Consider the following 16,129-nt stretch of genomic DNA (forward strand, 5'->3'; position numbering starts at 1 on the left):
TTTGTATTTCCTCAGGCACTTTTTGTAGGGCTGACGCGACCCCTTGCTGTAGCAGATATTGAAAACATCTCTGACAATCTTCCTGAGCATCGTTAAATCTTCATTGCACTACGAGGCATAATAAATTTTCCTCGTTACGTGCGCTGTGATCAGCTGTTCATTGTTGTCGGAGGAAATAGCCAAACGATCAAGTTTTTAATTCATTTATTTTTCCTTTACCTCTTCGTTTTTTATTCCAAATTCCTTCCCTAAATCGTAATATGCTTTATGTTTTCCATAAACATATCCAGTAACCATTTTTTCGAATGATATAATAAATTGAATTAAATTGTCGCCAACTAATACTTCTTTTGAAATATTTTTTATTTATTTTTAAAGACTTAATAAAAAATAATTTAATTAACTATAAAAAATAAATTTTACAATAACTAAACTTTGCTAACAACAGTAAACAGCTGATCACAGCACACATAACGAGGAAAATTTATTTTCGCCATTTTATATTTCCAATTTTGTTCAAAAGTGTGATAAGAATTGAAAAAGGCTCTATTTTTCTCGTTCGATTTTGCTTGGTTTGATTGTACGTTTACACATCAAATTTACACTTCCATACAATCAAATAAAATCATCAAATTTTGCTTGATGTGCAAACACTGCCTAATTTCTAGTATTTTCCGTTAGACAAAGACTGATGCCAAATAGAATGTACATTACTTTCATCAGACTCAGATTAAATTGTAAATTTTATTGCATATGTAAATAATAAAAATTTGTAAATAGAAAAACTCTGCTTATTTCAGGATTTTAACTATCAAGAGAAAAATTACTTCAATTTGGAAAAGCTCAATTTAAAGCTGGCAAGCAGATGAATGCAGTTTTAAAGAACCAGTAAAAAATGTATATTTTTGTAGAAGACTATCATCTTACGGTATCCGTGGCAGTATTTTTATCACTCAAAACAGTTGACGGATAAAATATTCAATAGCTTTTAATAGCTTACCATCTCAGTCACTGCTGCTCAATTCAATGTAGTGACATTAGACAAGTATCGATATAAGTAAAGTATTAATACTTTCAATACATCGTCGAACATGAACTTTTTCAATCAAAAACTTTTGAGCGCCAATACCAACACACAAAACCGAATAAAAATAACAATTAAGTTTAAACTCCGTAACTCAAACGATATAAAATCTATATCGTAGAATATAAAATTTAATTTTTACCACATGACTATTGTTAAGTGTTTCGTTTGTGATGCCACGCACCTGCGCAGAATAATATGTAAACCAACGACTTAGAAATACTTTAGCATCTTAAAAAAAAAATGAGCCGAAATTCTTTCTAGTTGTGTCTTTCTTTATTCCGGGCATTGCCAAAGTCGTAACACGAGCGTGCTTATTTTCTTTTTTTATTGGGCCTCTACTATAAATATTTTTAACTTATAGGTCAAAGTTTTTTTAAAATGAAAGGAAAAAAATATTTTAAAATATTTTTCCTTACTTGCAATGCGCTGTTTCTTTATGACGATAATGTTAACAAAACATTTTTCAATGTGAGAAATTGTTGAAGTGACGTTTCATTAATCTGTTGAATTTTGGATACAAAATAACTCCAAATTTTAATTAATATTTTGGTTATTACTCATTAAACTACCACGATATGCCATCATTTACTTACTCATTAATTAACTATTCATTCTAAAAAAAACATATATTTTCACACTAATGTTTTATTTTACTTTTTGCATTCAAAGACGTCATATCGTCAGCATCCGGCGTCTCAAAAACTATACCATATAATTTCTTTTTATATTTCGAATCAAAATGTTATGGAATATGTATAATACTATTTGATAAAATATTTGAAAAGAAAACTTCTTCAGTCAACTTTTTTTACTTTCTATCGTGTGTATAGGCTTAAGCAAAATTAGTTTGTATTTAATACAAACTAGATTCATCGTATCGTTGTTTTTAAGCTGAGCTATTTAAAGTCTATCGAACTATTTTTTCTCTTGATTGTTCATTGGCTCGTATGGAAAAAGCTGATCGCTTTTTGTATTATAATGCATTCATTACTTTTTTACTTTTGACAAGAATTATATGCAATTTTAAAAGTTCAGTATATATAAATTTGACGTTTTAAAAAAAACCTCCGCACTAAAGTTGAAGTTGATTCAACTTTTTGAGAGAAAGAAAAAAAGCTGTGCTAAAAATAAAAAAGAATGTCAAATTTTCATATAAAATACATCAGCTCGTCGTTTAACTGACGAACCAATTAATCCAGCTTTAAAAAAAGGCCCGCTCCTGGTAATATTATGTCATCCAAAGTAATAGTAGTTTAAAACAAACAAGAACAAATGTTTCTTTTCAAAATTAAAAACTTAATAAATTACGATTTATGAATTACATTTAACACTATTGAATAAATATTTCTTTAAATTATTAAAGTAAATAAGTCTGGGATAAACCTTGCAAAAACTTTAAAAAGAGAAACAATGACGAAAATTCTCTCAAAAAGAAAAAAAATTCTCATTTAAAAAAAAAGAACAGACAGAAAACTTGAAAAAACTTTTAAGAACTTTATAAATAGGTGATAAGCGTCAAATTTCAAAGTTTTTATCAAACATAAACAAATATTTTTTGGTTATACTGAAAACTGAAAATTTTGATTTTGTTCAAAAAGTATTATCCTAGACAGTTTGCATGCAAAAATTTTATAAAGTTTTTAAAAATTTTATAAAGTCATATGTACATATGTATTACATACATAAATATGAGTAGAAACTTCCATTTGGTTCTTCAAATGAGAATAACAATTTGGAATTATGCACTTTTTTTCTTGTAAAATTTTTTTTCCCTTTTACATTTTTCAAATTTATTTTAAATTTTTTTAAAACAATATACATATTTTTAACACAACACTCATTTTATTTTTTTGCCCAAAATTTTTCCCAAGTTCATTTATAATTCACGCATTTAGCATTTAATGTCAATTTCAAATTGACATTTTTTCCAATTTACCATTTTCTCGAATACGAAAATCGTTTCGTGAAAATCGAATTACATAGTAAGGCCCCTGAAGTTTTTAGCTTCGCTGTTGTTTTCAATATACGATTTTTTAGGAAGTGTAAGCAAGATAGAAAAAAGGTGATCCCGCCTTTAGTAAAATATTTCTAATTCGTTGATGCAGGCTTAGTCAAGTAAGCGAACATAAACGAAAAAATTTCAAACTTCGTTAAATAACACCAAAAACAAACACAAACTAATGTACACTATTGAAATACTATTGTTATGACTTCATAAAATTTAATAAAATTTAATAACATCTTAACAAAACTTTAATGAATTGTATAAATTATTTAACGATAGCATTATATCGACTTTAAAAAATATCGATATTCAGATATTTGGAAGACACTCATAATACTGATGTGTGTCGGTAATAATGATACTGTCGATAGTTCTCTACCATTGCATATAGATATATGAGATAGCCACATACATATGTAGGTATATACATTCAAATTCGAATTTCGTAAATGCAAAACAACAAGTACATACATTATTTTTCAATTTATTTTATTAATTATTTAAATTAAAATAAGTGTTCTTATTGGTTTTAGTTTTATGATAAATAATAAGTTATATAAAAGAAATTTGTAGGCAGTGAAATTTGTGTAGAAGAACAAATACAATTAACAAACTTATTATTTTTAAAGTGCGCCAAAATTTAAATCGATTGGGTATTCCTTTACTTCATACTTGCATATGTAATTTTCACACCTAAACTATATAAAGCATATAAAGCTCAAGTTTTATTTAATATAAAATGGAGATTGAATTGTCTTCAGGCTGTTTTGAATCAATACTTTCTGGCGTTGACTATGATAAGCCAATATTACAAATATTAGGGACGAGGAGGATTGCTGGATCTGAAGGTTCTGAAAGGTTCAGATTGTTAGTTTCAGATGGAAAATATCTTAACAGTTTTGCCATGTTAGCAACTCAACTAAATAATTTGTATACTTCAGGTCAACTATCAGATTATACTGTAATACGTGTTGATAGATATATATCTTCAGTAGTAAGTAAAGATAATGGGAGTAAAGAAAAACGCGTGTTAATTATTCTTGATTTAACAATTATAAAATCTGGAGAGGAAGTTGGAAGAAGAATTGGAAATCCTCAACCATTTACTGGAGATTCCAACACAGAACCGACATTAAATAAACTTACAGAAAGGCCTACACATAAATCAGTTGACTTACCTTCCAAAAGAAATGTTAGAACGGAAGATGTTAATTCCAGTTTAAATCAATCGCTTCAAACTCATTTAACCAACCCTATATCCAGTTTAAGCCCTTACAAGTCAAAGTGGGTGATTAAAGTCCGAGTAGTTGCTAAATCGCCAATAAGAACGTGGAGCAATGCGAAAGGCGAAGGTAAGCTATTTAGTATGGATTTAATGGATGAATCAGGGGAAATAAGAGCAACTGCATTTAGAAATGAATGCGAAAAATATTTTGATATGATTGAAGTAGACAAAATTTACTTTATATCCAAGTGTCAATTAAAACAAGCCAATAAGCAATATTCATCATTGAACAATGATTACGAAATTACTTTTACTTCTGAAACAATTGTTCAACCATGTACAGAAAATGAAGCAAATATTCCACAAGTTCAATATAATTGGGTTCCAATCAGTCAAATCTCTAATATGGAGCCAAAATCAGTAGTGGATGTAATCGGAATATGCCGAGAGGCTGGTGATCTTCAAACTTTCACTGGAAAAACCAATAATCGTGAGTTTAAAAAAAGAGAATTGACACTAATAGATACAAGCAACGCTGCTGTTCAGCTCACCCTTTGGGGTGATGAAGCGGTTAAATATGATGGATATGTTCAACCAGTTATTGCTGTCAAAAACGCTATTGTTACTGAATTCGGGGGTAAGTAAAATTTAAAAAAAAAGAATTTAAACACATAGGTACCTACCATGTATAAACTTGATCTTTTGAAAATAAATCCTTTAGTGGAAAATAGAATAATTTATACAAATTTTACGTAAGGAAAAAAACTCGTGTAGTAAATATCGGATATTTTTATAACATTCTCATATAGGTACTGCCTATAGCTAATTTTTTAAAAGAAAATTTTATTTTTTTAGGTGGAAAATTTGTAAGTATAGGAAATGGGTCTGTATTGAAAATAAATCCAGATTTACCTGAAGGACATAAGTTACGAGGATGGTTTGATAATGGTGGGGGTGAAAGTATATTATCGAATGTTTCTAGTAGAACCTTAGCAGGTGGAGCTGGTTTTGCAAGTGATTACATAACTTTCTATGAAACAAGAATCAAAAATTTTGGAGGTGGGGAAAAACCAGATTATTTTCAAGTGAAAGCTGTTGTGCATTTAATAAAGAATACAAATCCTACATATAAAGCATGTCCACAAGCAGAGTGTAATAAAAAAGTAATCGACGAAGGTAATGGTCATTTCCGCTGCGAAAAGTGTAATGCACTTTTCCCAAACTTTAAATATCGCTTGTTGTTAAACATTAATATTGGAGATTGGACTTCTACTAGATGGGTGAGTTGTTTTAATGAAACAGCAGAAAAAATTGTTGGAAAAACCGCACAAGAGATTGGTGAATACCTCGAATTAAACCCTGAGGATGTTGAAAATGTTTTTTCAGAAGCGCATTTTAAATATTTTTCGTTCAAACTGCGGAGCAAATTGGAAACCTATGGCGATACTCAGCGCACTAAAATTAATGTTATTAACGTTTCTCCCATTTGCTACAAAGAATACAATAATTACCTAATAAAAAATCTCCAGTCACTTCTTGCTGTTGGTAAAAACTAAAAATGTAATACATTAATATACTTACCTATTGAAAAATTAAAAAGAAATGTTCATACATATATTTAATAAATTACTAATGAAATTTTGCTAATACATATACGATTTTAATTTTTTGACATCTAGCAACTGTTTGAAAAAATTATAACTGGCAAATTTTAAAAACATTCATAAAATATAATATATTAAGTATACATATAATTACATATATACATATGGTATTTAGGTAAGCGCAGCTACCTCAAGGTACACATAGGCTAGTTATATGGAAAAATTTGATATCTATATGTGGAATCTATATGTTGAAAAAAAATATGTATATCTATATGTGCTTAATTAGGTATCGGTATGCCTCAGAGACTTTTTTCATACTTCACTTTAAAAGGTAACTTAAAAATAGTACATAATTATATATGTATGTATTCAAATGAAAATACAATCAATATAATCAATATTCTAATGAAAATATAAAATTCTTAAGTGCAACAAGAAATTTCCAAAATTATAAAATTGCATTTGAATAATTCGAAAGATCTGAAATAAAAATTTAAATGAAATAATAAAAATGCATAGATATTTTAAAAAATACAATAAATAAAAATTTCTTTATAGAGATATTAATCGCTTATACAATTTTACTAAGTGTATTGCACAATATGCTGCGAAAGTAACAGAAACGTAATAAAACTCTGATTTTTGTTATTCACATTTATTTTATTCGTAATTTTTTTATGTAATAAAGACCTATTTTATGTTGCTATTCGTTTACAAAAATTATTAATGTATAATATTTGATAGTTTTTGTTCTGCAAAATTTGATGAGCAAGACTTGATGAACGCGATGCAAATATATGTATGTACATATATATAAAACGTGTAAAATTGGAAATGCATTAATAACTTTTTTTTTTCAGTTATAATTTTAATTAAAAGATATAAATAATTTTAACACATTAAATTTTTAAAGAGTGTGAATATAAATTAAATCAAATGTTGGTTATAAATTAAATCAAATGTGAGTAATAAATTTGGAACTCTGAAATTATTAGAAACAGTAAGAAAAAATTTAAATTTTATCAAAACCTTAGTAACCTCTAACCTAACAAAAACTCTAATTTGTAGAGCAATTTCGTTAAAATAAATACAATAACAATCTTTATTAAGAGCTATTTTAATAGTTTCTGCTACAACTAATATACAACTATTGATGATAATATACATACATGTTTATACAAGGAAAAGGTAAATAATATTCGAATATTTTACCAATATTTCGCTCGAATTTTTATCTATACATATATGAAATTTGTCCTTTTGAAAGTTTTAAAATTCATTTTATACGTAACTAATCATTGACAAATTTTCATTATAAAAAAATTAGAATAAAATTCTAGAATTTTAAAACAAGAATGAAGCTCTACTAGCCCTAATTCCTAACCAATAGTCTGGAATTTTACTAACAAGTCATGTTTATAAAAATCCAGTGAATATGTGAATTTCTGGAAAAATATTACCCTTTTATTTTAAAAGAGACAACAGAACAAAATTAAATTAAAACATTTATTGAAAATATGGGTTCAATATAATTTTGTTCAGCCAATAATACCTGAGAAATTTTGTGAGTTTACACGTATTATACTACTGAAAATAATTAAAAAAATTTAGCCAAATATTTTTGATCATACTTCATTCGCTTATTGCTCAATTATTACTCACTAAATATGCAAATTACAAATACCAAATAATTTTTTTACGAACTAAAATTGGAACTTATGCATATTTTTGAGAAGGTGTAATAATCAAATTTATTTCATTTAGCTCAATTATGCGATATGTATAAATACACACATTATATACATAAGATTTTTTTGAACAAATATATCGTTCTATGCAATTTTTTTTTACAAACAAAGTAATATAATAATTGTATTTCCTTTTAATGACATTTATTTTTTCTATGTATTTATAAAATATTTATTGTATTTATATGTATGTATATTATAAAAATGACATAAAGTAATACTTAAATTATTCTATAAGAAATATTAAGTTGGAAAAAAAAAATGAATAATAAAAATAATCTAGTGTCGAATATATCACCTTAAGCTGAAAATATTTTCCGAATTCAGTGGATCAAATTTTAAACATTTTTTTTTTGTAAATTTTAATCTTCTGTAATTTAGTCGGTGTCCTTTCATTTGGAAGAGAGAAATGGTCGGATACTTTCAAATTAAGTTTCAATTATTTTTTCCCAAATATAAAATCATCAGATTTAAAATTGCCTTCACAAAAAATTTGTGAGTCATGCTTAATAGCCTGATAGATATATGAATGTAAATTAGTTATTATAGTTAATGTCGAAAATAATTCCAATAAATTTTCAAATTTGTATTAAAATCCGAAGAGTTATTGGATAATATTTACTTGTGTGAAGAAAATTGGCTAATATTTTAAACTCTCTTGATCCTGCATATACAAATATTATATATATATACACATTTTATATGTGAATATTTAGCAAAAATTCGTGTTCTAAATTAAAAGCAAATTTGAACGCATTCGACCTTTCCGGTCTTCCAATGGAATACTGTCTAAATTGCAAATAAAATTCTTTTTAAGAATTATAAGAAAAAATTCAAAGCAATTTCAAGCACGTCTTTGTTTTGACTTGTAAAAATAAAAATAATTTGGATAAATTTAATAATATTTCCAGATGGATTTTGAAAATATACTGATATAAAATGAGATTACCCAAAAAATACGCATTGAACATTGTTTCTATAATTTGTAATTTACAAACTACACTTCGAAAAATTATTTCAGCTTGGTCGGTTGATAGATATACACTAATTCCTCGTTCAACATATTTTGGGACATTCTATTTCATATAGCGATATATTCCTCCTACAACGACTATAGTTGTTTTTCTGTTTGAGCTAAAACTTATATTGTTTACAAAATTACTTAATATTTCAAAATAAAGAAAACATTTTTTTCGAAAAAGACACTTAATTTATGCTTGCATAAAAATATTTTGTGGAGTTTATCAAAGCCGATTTTCTTGTTGGCTTTGTCTTTTTTTTTTAAAGTGTCTTCCTGTTTTTGAGTTTTTAAAATCAATACAAATTCTAATCCTTATTTTATAACTTACACATTTGTGATATAATATTTGTTGTTTTTGCTTTTTTCACAAAAAAAAATTTTTAAGCAAATATTGTTCATTCTGAAATGTGTAAATATTTTTTTGATTTAATCACAAATCTTATAATATTTACTCATTACAACTTATGCAACTGAAATTTTAGGTCCCTATGTCATTATATGAGGAATCACTGTATTTGGCATTAGTATAGCATTATCTCGACCCTGGAAACTTTTTACAGTTATTTATATTAGCTATGATAAGTTTTTTGTTTCTTTTTTTTTATATATAATTTTTTTTTTTGTTTTTTGGTAAAATGTCTGTATTATGTTAATTATTAGGATTCATTGTTTCAAATTTAGAAGTTATTTGAGCTATCATGAAAGTTTTGTTAAGCTTTAGGCAATTTTGAAACTAATTTTTTCGATGAAGTTAAGTGCATAAAAAATAATCAATGACGGAAAATTATAAAATCTGACATATGAAATGAGCACATAACAAATACAAAAACTAAAAATTTTCTATGGTATTCTTACTAAAACCTAAAATTTAACTCTAACAAAATTTATTATTTTCATGTTAAATGTTTTCAATTTTCGCTATAATAGCTCAACGTAATTCTTATTTTCATAATGTTTTGGACATTTTACAGAATATGTATTATAATTATCGTTTATTTTTCAATCAATTATGGTTTGCTTTTTTGTAAAGAGCTTAGAAATTAATTTTGCAATTTCATATTTTGATTAATATTTAGTAAAATGTTATCTAATAATTTAATGCATTATCATATATGTATAACAAAGCTATAAAAGTAGATTACCACATCTGGGGCTATCGATTATATAGGGTGACAATAAATGTTGAAACAATCAAACCATTATTTGATACTATGTAGTTTAGTACTTAAAATCAAGTTACATTCGGTTACATTAATTTTACTTTGGAATTTAAGTATTTGTCTCTTATATAATGATTTTGCCTTTATTTGTATGATGTATGTTACAGATTTATCGAAGCCAACAAAATCACTGGTAAATCCTTAATAAACAATCAGCTTATTTTTTACAGAATTTTTTATTTGTTTTAAAACACTACATATTTTTCTTAAAAGAAAACGACTCTGTCTATAGATATCATTATTAATATTTACTTAAATACTCAAATCACTATTTGTAATGTTAGTACTTGTTTTCTTAAATTTCAAAGTCCTAATGCGTGAATGTTGCCATCAAACATTTAATATTCAGGTATATGAATTCGAAAACAAAAAAGGTGGTTTAAAATTAAAGTAAAGTTCGTTCCATTTTGAACTTCTGTAAACATAAGAAAAAACTTATTGTTAAAATCTTCTTTATTGTATTTGATAGCAATTCTTCTATTTCGCATTAAGATAAATAAGAGAAATATAAAATTTGGTTCTATTCAAGTATGAATAAATCTATTCAGTATTTTCTATTAGCTTAATATTATTTAAAAATTAAAAAATTGATTATTTTTACAAACTTCATTATTTTTTACTAAAGAAAATAAAAGAAAATTAAACGTGTATCAAATATTAATTTGTAAATGTTCTTAAAATTCATTTGAATATTTATTTCACATAGTAGAGTCAATGTATGCTTGTAGCATTTCTTTAAGCTTCGAAGTTTTTGTTTTTCAAAAATAAATGTCTCATGATTATTACTATACTTGCATATATTAAATATGTATTGTATATGTATGTATTTAATGTATGTGATTATTTATACTATTAAATTATATAAAATATAAAAATACGTAAAATTAACATTTAATCATTCGATTGATTTTGGTTATTTTTCATATTGTATTTAAATCTAAATTTTCAAATTAAAATTTTTTTTTTTAATATTTAACTTAATTTTTAATTTCTACGATAAGTTATACTTTATTAATTTATATAATTTAAATAAAAAATAAATCTAAATTGTATATTTTTTTATGTTCCATTAGCTTTCGGTAATGGTCGAACTAAGTATAATTTTTCACCTTGTTTATTTGTGTAGATTGGTGCTCTTTGGTAATGATCAACTAATTGATCTAATGTATGAAACTTACGTTGTCCGATACAATACATATTATTCTCGACATGAACACGAAAATGTTTATTTCTTCCTGGAGCTTTCAGGGAAACAGAATAATCTCCCATCTAAAATTAAAAAATAAATTAATATGGCACAATGTAATATGATTTTTCCAATTTTTGATTTTTTATCCGTCCCACACATACTTAATTTTTTTTTTATTTTATCCTTTCATTTCGGATTCTTTAGATTTTTTTCAAATATTAAAAAGGTAGTTTAACATAACACTTACATTTGTTTCACTATCTCTAATAAGAAAATCTCCATCGTGACCATGTTGATTTAATACCGTATCACATTGAATCCTTGTAATAGATCCATAATACCAGCTTTTACCAGCTAAATTCGGACGTTCTAATGGCATTGATGAAGATCCCGATTGAGATGGTTGACCGTTGCTTACACTGTCATTTCTTCGATCAATAGAGTCCCCACCACTAACACTTCCACCACCTCCTCCGTTATTTCCTTGAACGCCTCCACGATAAGGCGTTGCTAGATATTCAGAAAGCTCTTGCAAATAATTTCGGGGTACTAGACCAATTTGACCTTGATTATTCCTTGCTTTATACCAATCTGGATCAGACGATGGTCGGTCAATTATTTCTAAACGATCCCCTTTTTCAAAAGACAATTCTTGATCATTATTTGACGTAAAATTATAAAGCGCCACCTAAAATTTATAGATAATAACTAAAACTTCACAATTTCACTTCTACTAAAATACCACAATATCCAGAACATTTTCTGCCATTGCATATGTATGTAATTCTCCATCGTTTTCACACTCTTCCGTCGTATAATTACTAGGAAACCAACCTACCGAGTTACCACTTTGTCCACGCCACCATCCATCATTAGATTTTTCCAAGATTAAAATTCGAGTTCCTTTGGTCAGTGATAGTTCATCAGCTTGTTGAGCTTGATAATTATATTTGACTATAGCCGTACCAATAGCTTCCGAAGGATCTGGCGGTAAACGTCGAGACATTGTTGGACTTTCCATTTGTCGTGATGGAGAGCAGTTTGGCAATGTCTTTGAACCGGAACCTTTTTTAACCTTTTTCTTAATGCTGAAATAAAGTTTCCTATGTGAAATTAGAGATAGTTGGAAGTTTATTTGCATTAAAATGCCGAAATCAAAAAAAAATAAATAATGTTAAAGCAGTAAAAGCTAAATAATATTTGTGAAACACAAAATTCAAATTTATTTACCTATCAAATAACGATGGCTTTTCTTTCTTAACGTAGTTGCTCGGTACATAACCTGATTGATTTCGATTATTTTGAACTCGCCACCAATGTTTAGAATCATCAAGAAGTAAATATCTTTCGTTCTTCCTTAAATCTAACTCTTGAGCCCCCTGTGCAGCATAATCATATTTTGCTACAACATAGCAGACATCCTCCTGTGATTTCCCTGAAAAAGTGGTTTATATATATGCATGTATGTATGTATATAAAAAACAAACACAAAAAATTTAATAACCAAAATAAAAAAATTAAGTATAAAATTTTAAGATGTATATATATGCTTGTGATTATAGAAATAAAAAGTTAAAGTACATACATATATATCTGCCAAAAATTATGTATACATGCAACAAATTATGTTTCAAACATGTCGCCGGAATTCCACTTTTGGATTCCTTTTGTAAATGGCTTTTAAACTTATAAGAAAAAAAGGTTAATATTCTTACCGTGCTTCATATTTCCCGCCATGAGCTGTCCACCACAACCAATTTTGCTTATGTTAACACAATCACTAATTGAATTATTACTAAAAGTGACGATTTTATGCGAGCTACTATAATTCGATACTAAAGAAGGATTACGATGATGTGCTGGTGAACCTAGTGCAGTTGGATAATGAGATTGTTGTTGCTGCCATGAAATATTACAACCCCCTAGACCAGTATTTATGTTGTTATTACCGTAATAATGGCTTCGATTTGTTGCAGATGCCGTTGAAGAGGAGGAATCAGGGATACTGCGGCCAAATCGTTGAGGATGCTCCAACATTCCAACGAAAGGAATATTGAAGATAAGCTCCTTCTACTTTTTATATTTATACTTTACAAAGTATCCAGAATTATTAATTATATTTTTATTGTTTTATCGAAGAATTAAAGTAAAATTCTATTAAACTCCTAAAACGTATATCTCGTAACTTACTAATATGAAATTGCTATAATTGCATTTCACTGGCTGAAATATGAAAAAAAATGTAATTAATAAAAAAATATCGACAAAGCATGGTAATTTTGTAACATTAATTTTTTATAAAATTTTGTTAACATCACTAAGTATTACATATTACAATTTTCAAAATTAATAAAAAATATGATTATTGTTCTTAATATTATGAATAAAAATTTATTTATTAAATAATCTATAAAATTTATAATACTCGTAATCTATAATTTTAAGATTTCTTCCCAAAGTCTGTTTGTATTAAAAAAACAATGAGAGTTTTCAATTGTCAAATTCTGATAGTTGATTGTAAAAAAAAAACTATAATATGTGCCTTCCTATTAAACAATTTAATAAAGTTCCGGTCATTGAACCTATATTTTTTTGCTTTGTAAAATTCTTGTATCACTAAATACATTAAGTACCTACCTACCTACCTGTTTATCGAACAAATTTAGTAGAATGCACATAAAATGCATACTCCAATTTTTTTGCCTTATAAATATTTATAAACAATTTCATTTTATTTTACACTGTCGATTGTAATTGAATTATTGAAAACATTTTAATTCAATATTCATAAGATATGTAAATTAAAAAATTCAATAAATACAGTGTAGGTACGTAAATTTAATATTTAAGATAAAATCACCGTGTCGTGTTTTAGTACGCATAAGATTTTGATGAAATAAATTGCATGTACGTATACATATATGATTATCAAAGTTAAAATTAATAAGAATAAATTTATTAAAACATCTGTATATTCATTATTGGTTTTAATGAATGATTTATTCAAAATATTAATTTTTTTTATTATTTCTTGTGGTTTTTTTCTTTCTTGCTAGCTATTCAATTTTTGATAAATTAATTTATAATTTTCTTTTATTAAATATTTCGTGAACACGCCTATATTGAATTCGACTAAATTTTTAATTTATAGATACTTAATTAAAAATATACTTTTACAGATTTTTTGAAATAAAAAAAATTTATCGAATACACTTAATGGCAAAATATAAATTAAATCACTAATTTATATTTTAATTTTATTTACTTATTTATTGAATTTAATCTAAAATATCCTGTTTCCTGTTCTATGGCTACAAAGAATAGTTTAAAAAAACATCCTTTCTTATAAAAAATCACTTTTGCCCAAACTGCGCTGAAGTTATCCTTTTGACAAACAGGACTTGCGCTTTATAAAAAAAAGTGCTCTCGGTTACTGCACTCAAATAATTTTCTATGAAAAAAAGTTTAAGGGGTAAGTTGGTAGGTAGGTACATATACGAAAATATTACCATTACTGAAAAAAAAATATTTTATGTGAATTTGTTTTAAAATATGCATTAAATTTTCTAAAATAGTTTATTTCAAATTTTGATTTATTACCCTAAGCATATTTAGGTAGGTTGGTTGTAAGACATTTATCTTATTAAAAAAATTCACTTCGTTTAAATTAAAAATCAAAGAAAAGATATTTCACTATCATAATTTTGTATGCCCCATGTTTTAAATTCATCGTTAATACATTTAACAAAAAAATATTAAATTTTTCATGAGCTACTTACTCTACTTTCAATTGGAAAAACAAAATTTTAATTTGGAACATACATACATATGTACATCTATACATTAACATTCCAAATAGCAGCAATGCTTTCATTAGCTATTATATGGATTTTCTTGTTTTTTAGGTAAACTCTATTTATTTTTCGCTTTCGCATGTTTGCAATAAATTGTACTAAATTTTTCTTAAAATTTCGAAATGAAACATATTTATCAAATTCAACAAATATAGTTAATATTACCTACTGCTAATAATTACAGATTTTAATATTTGTTGATTACACTTTTGCTATGCAACTTACCAAGCCAAATTCTCATTACTATATAGAAATTTGGCAATGTACTTTTTTTTAGTTTTTAGATAATGTATTTACATTACATATAAATTTTTTAAAAAGTTTTTCAAATAACCAGAACCATCAAAATTTACTTTAAAGTATTAAAATTTAAAAAAATAATGTACAGTTAAAAGCCTTGGATAAAAAATATTCACGTTTATTAATTCACTTTGCAGTATTAAATTTTATGAAAAGATAAAAAGAAAAGTCAATTATTACAAATTTTTGAGCTTTTGATTTCACGTCTCTTTTATTATAAATTTTGATAAGTTATTAACACAATTATCTACTTATTTCAAAGTTTTTTTATCACAAAAACAAATTACTATAAATGCTGATTTTGCTTTAAAAGTATTTCAAAATTTTCCTTTGGTTCCTTAAGAAATTATGTCTTTTTATTTTTTAAACTAAGAGAATCAAAATGAATATTTGCCCATTGTCAAATATTGCTGAATTAATAAATGAAAAATATTAATACATGATACCAACTTTGAAAATGAATAAAACAGTTTTTTGACACTATGGCAAAGAAAAATTATTTAAAGACTTGCTAAAAAATAAACGACTCTAAGGTTTCTACGACTCTTTTGATGTAACTTAGACAACAAAATAAGTTGTATTTTCTTAATAAATAGTTTCGGTGTTAATATAAAAAATTTTAAAAAAATATTTAACTTTATAAGTAACTTAATTTTGAGAAAATACAAATAAATCAAAATATTCGCAGCCGAAATAAGCAATCAACAAAATATAAAAAGTATCTTTTTTGCTTCAAGGACAGAATTCGAAGTAAGTCTAATTGAACGTAATCAAAATGTCCTTTACATCATTCTTTAAAACTAATAGCGAAAAGAGAAAAAACAGAAACTGCCATGATTTACCCAAATTTCGTTGATATATTTTTATTACGCT

The 16,129-nt window shown here is 26.1% G+C and overlaps 2 protein-coding genes across 8 annotated transcripts; one reads left to right on the forward strand and one right to left on the reverse strand.

Annotated features, from left to right (window-relative positions):
- The first annotated feature begins 3,570 nt into the window (after positions 1–3,570).
- On the forward strand, positions 3,571–6,285 carry LOC129615418 (replication protein A 70 kDa DNA-binding subunit-like). The gene is made up of 2 exons (XM_055530620.1): positions 3,571–4,954; positions 5,173–6,285. The coding sequence occupies exons 1-2, from the start codon at positions 3,832–3,834 to the stop codon at positions 5,871–5,873; spliced, it is 1,824 nt and encodes a 607-aa protein (XP_055386595.1). The 5' UTR covers positions 3,571–3,831; the 3' UTR covers positions 5,874–6,285.
- A 355-nt stretch (positions 6,286–6,640) lies between these two features.
- Positions 6,641–15,488, reverse strand: LOC129615419 (cytoplasmic protein NCK1). Of its 7 annotated transcripts, none has more exons than XM_055530626.1 (7): positions 14,882–15,488; positions 12,818–13,325; positions 12,333–12,537; positions 11,845–12,190; positions 11,350–11,790; positions 11,023–11,182; positions 6,644–10,328 (listed from the first exon to the last, which is right to left on the reverse strand). In XM_055530626.1, the coding sequence occupies exons 2-7, from the start codon at positions 13,137–13,139 to the stop codon at positions 10,252–10,254; spliced, it is 1,551 nt and encodes a 516-aa protein (XP_055386601.1). In that variant the 5' UTR covers positions 13,140–13,325; positions 14,882–15,488; the 3' UTR covers positions 6,644–10,251. The 7 variants fall into 7 exon arrangements, with proteins under 7 accessions (XP_055386602.1, XP_055386601.1, XP_055386597.1 ...); XM_055530622.1 differs by having other exon boundaries at positions 6,645–10,328; positions 11,845–12,205; positions 15,182–15,487; XM_055530623.1 differs by having other exon boundaries at positions 6,645–10,328; positions 11,845–12,205; positions 15,122–15,487.
- Positions 15,489–16,129: the final 641 nt, after the last annotated feature.

The sequence above is a fragment of the Condylostylus longicornis genome, unplaced genomic scaffold, assembly GCF_029603195.1.
Source record: "Condylostylus longicornis isolate FDR11 unplaced genomic scaffold, ASM2960319v2 ptg000135l, whole genome shotgun sequence".
Taxonomy (NCBI): domain Eukaryota; kingdom Metazoa; phylum Arthropoda; class Insecta; order Diptera; family Dolichopodidae; genus Condylostylus; species Condylostylus longicornis.

Coding starts and splice junctions, on each gene's coding strand:
- LOC129615419 (XM_055530622.1), bottom strand. CDS start 13,139: ATGTTGGAGCATCCTCAACGATTTGGCCGCAGTATCCCTGATTCCTCC. Junction 12,206..12,332: donor AAGCCATCGTTATTTGATAG/GTAAATAAATTT, acceptor AATTTCACATAG/GAAACTTTATTTCAGCATTA. Junction 11,183..11,349: donor TTAGAGATAGTGAAACAAAT/GTAAGTGTTATG, acceptor TTTTAATTTTAG/ATGGGAGATTATTCTGTTTC.
- LOC129615418 (XM_055530620.1), top strand. CDS start 3,832: ATGGAGATTGAATTGTCTTCAGGCTGTTTTGAATCAATACTTTCTGGC. Junction 4,955..5,172: donor TATTGTTACTGAATTCGGGG/GTAAGTAAAATT, acceptor TTATTTTTTTAG/GTGGAAAATTTGTAAGTATA.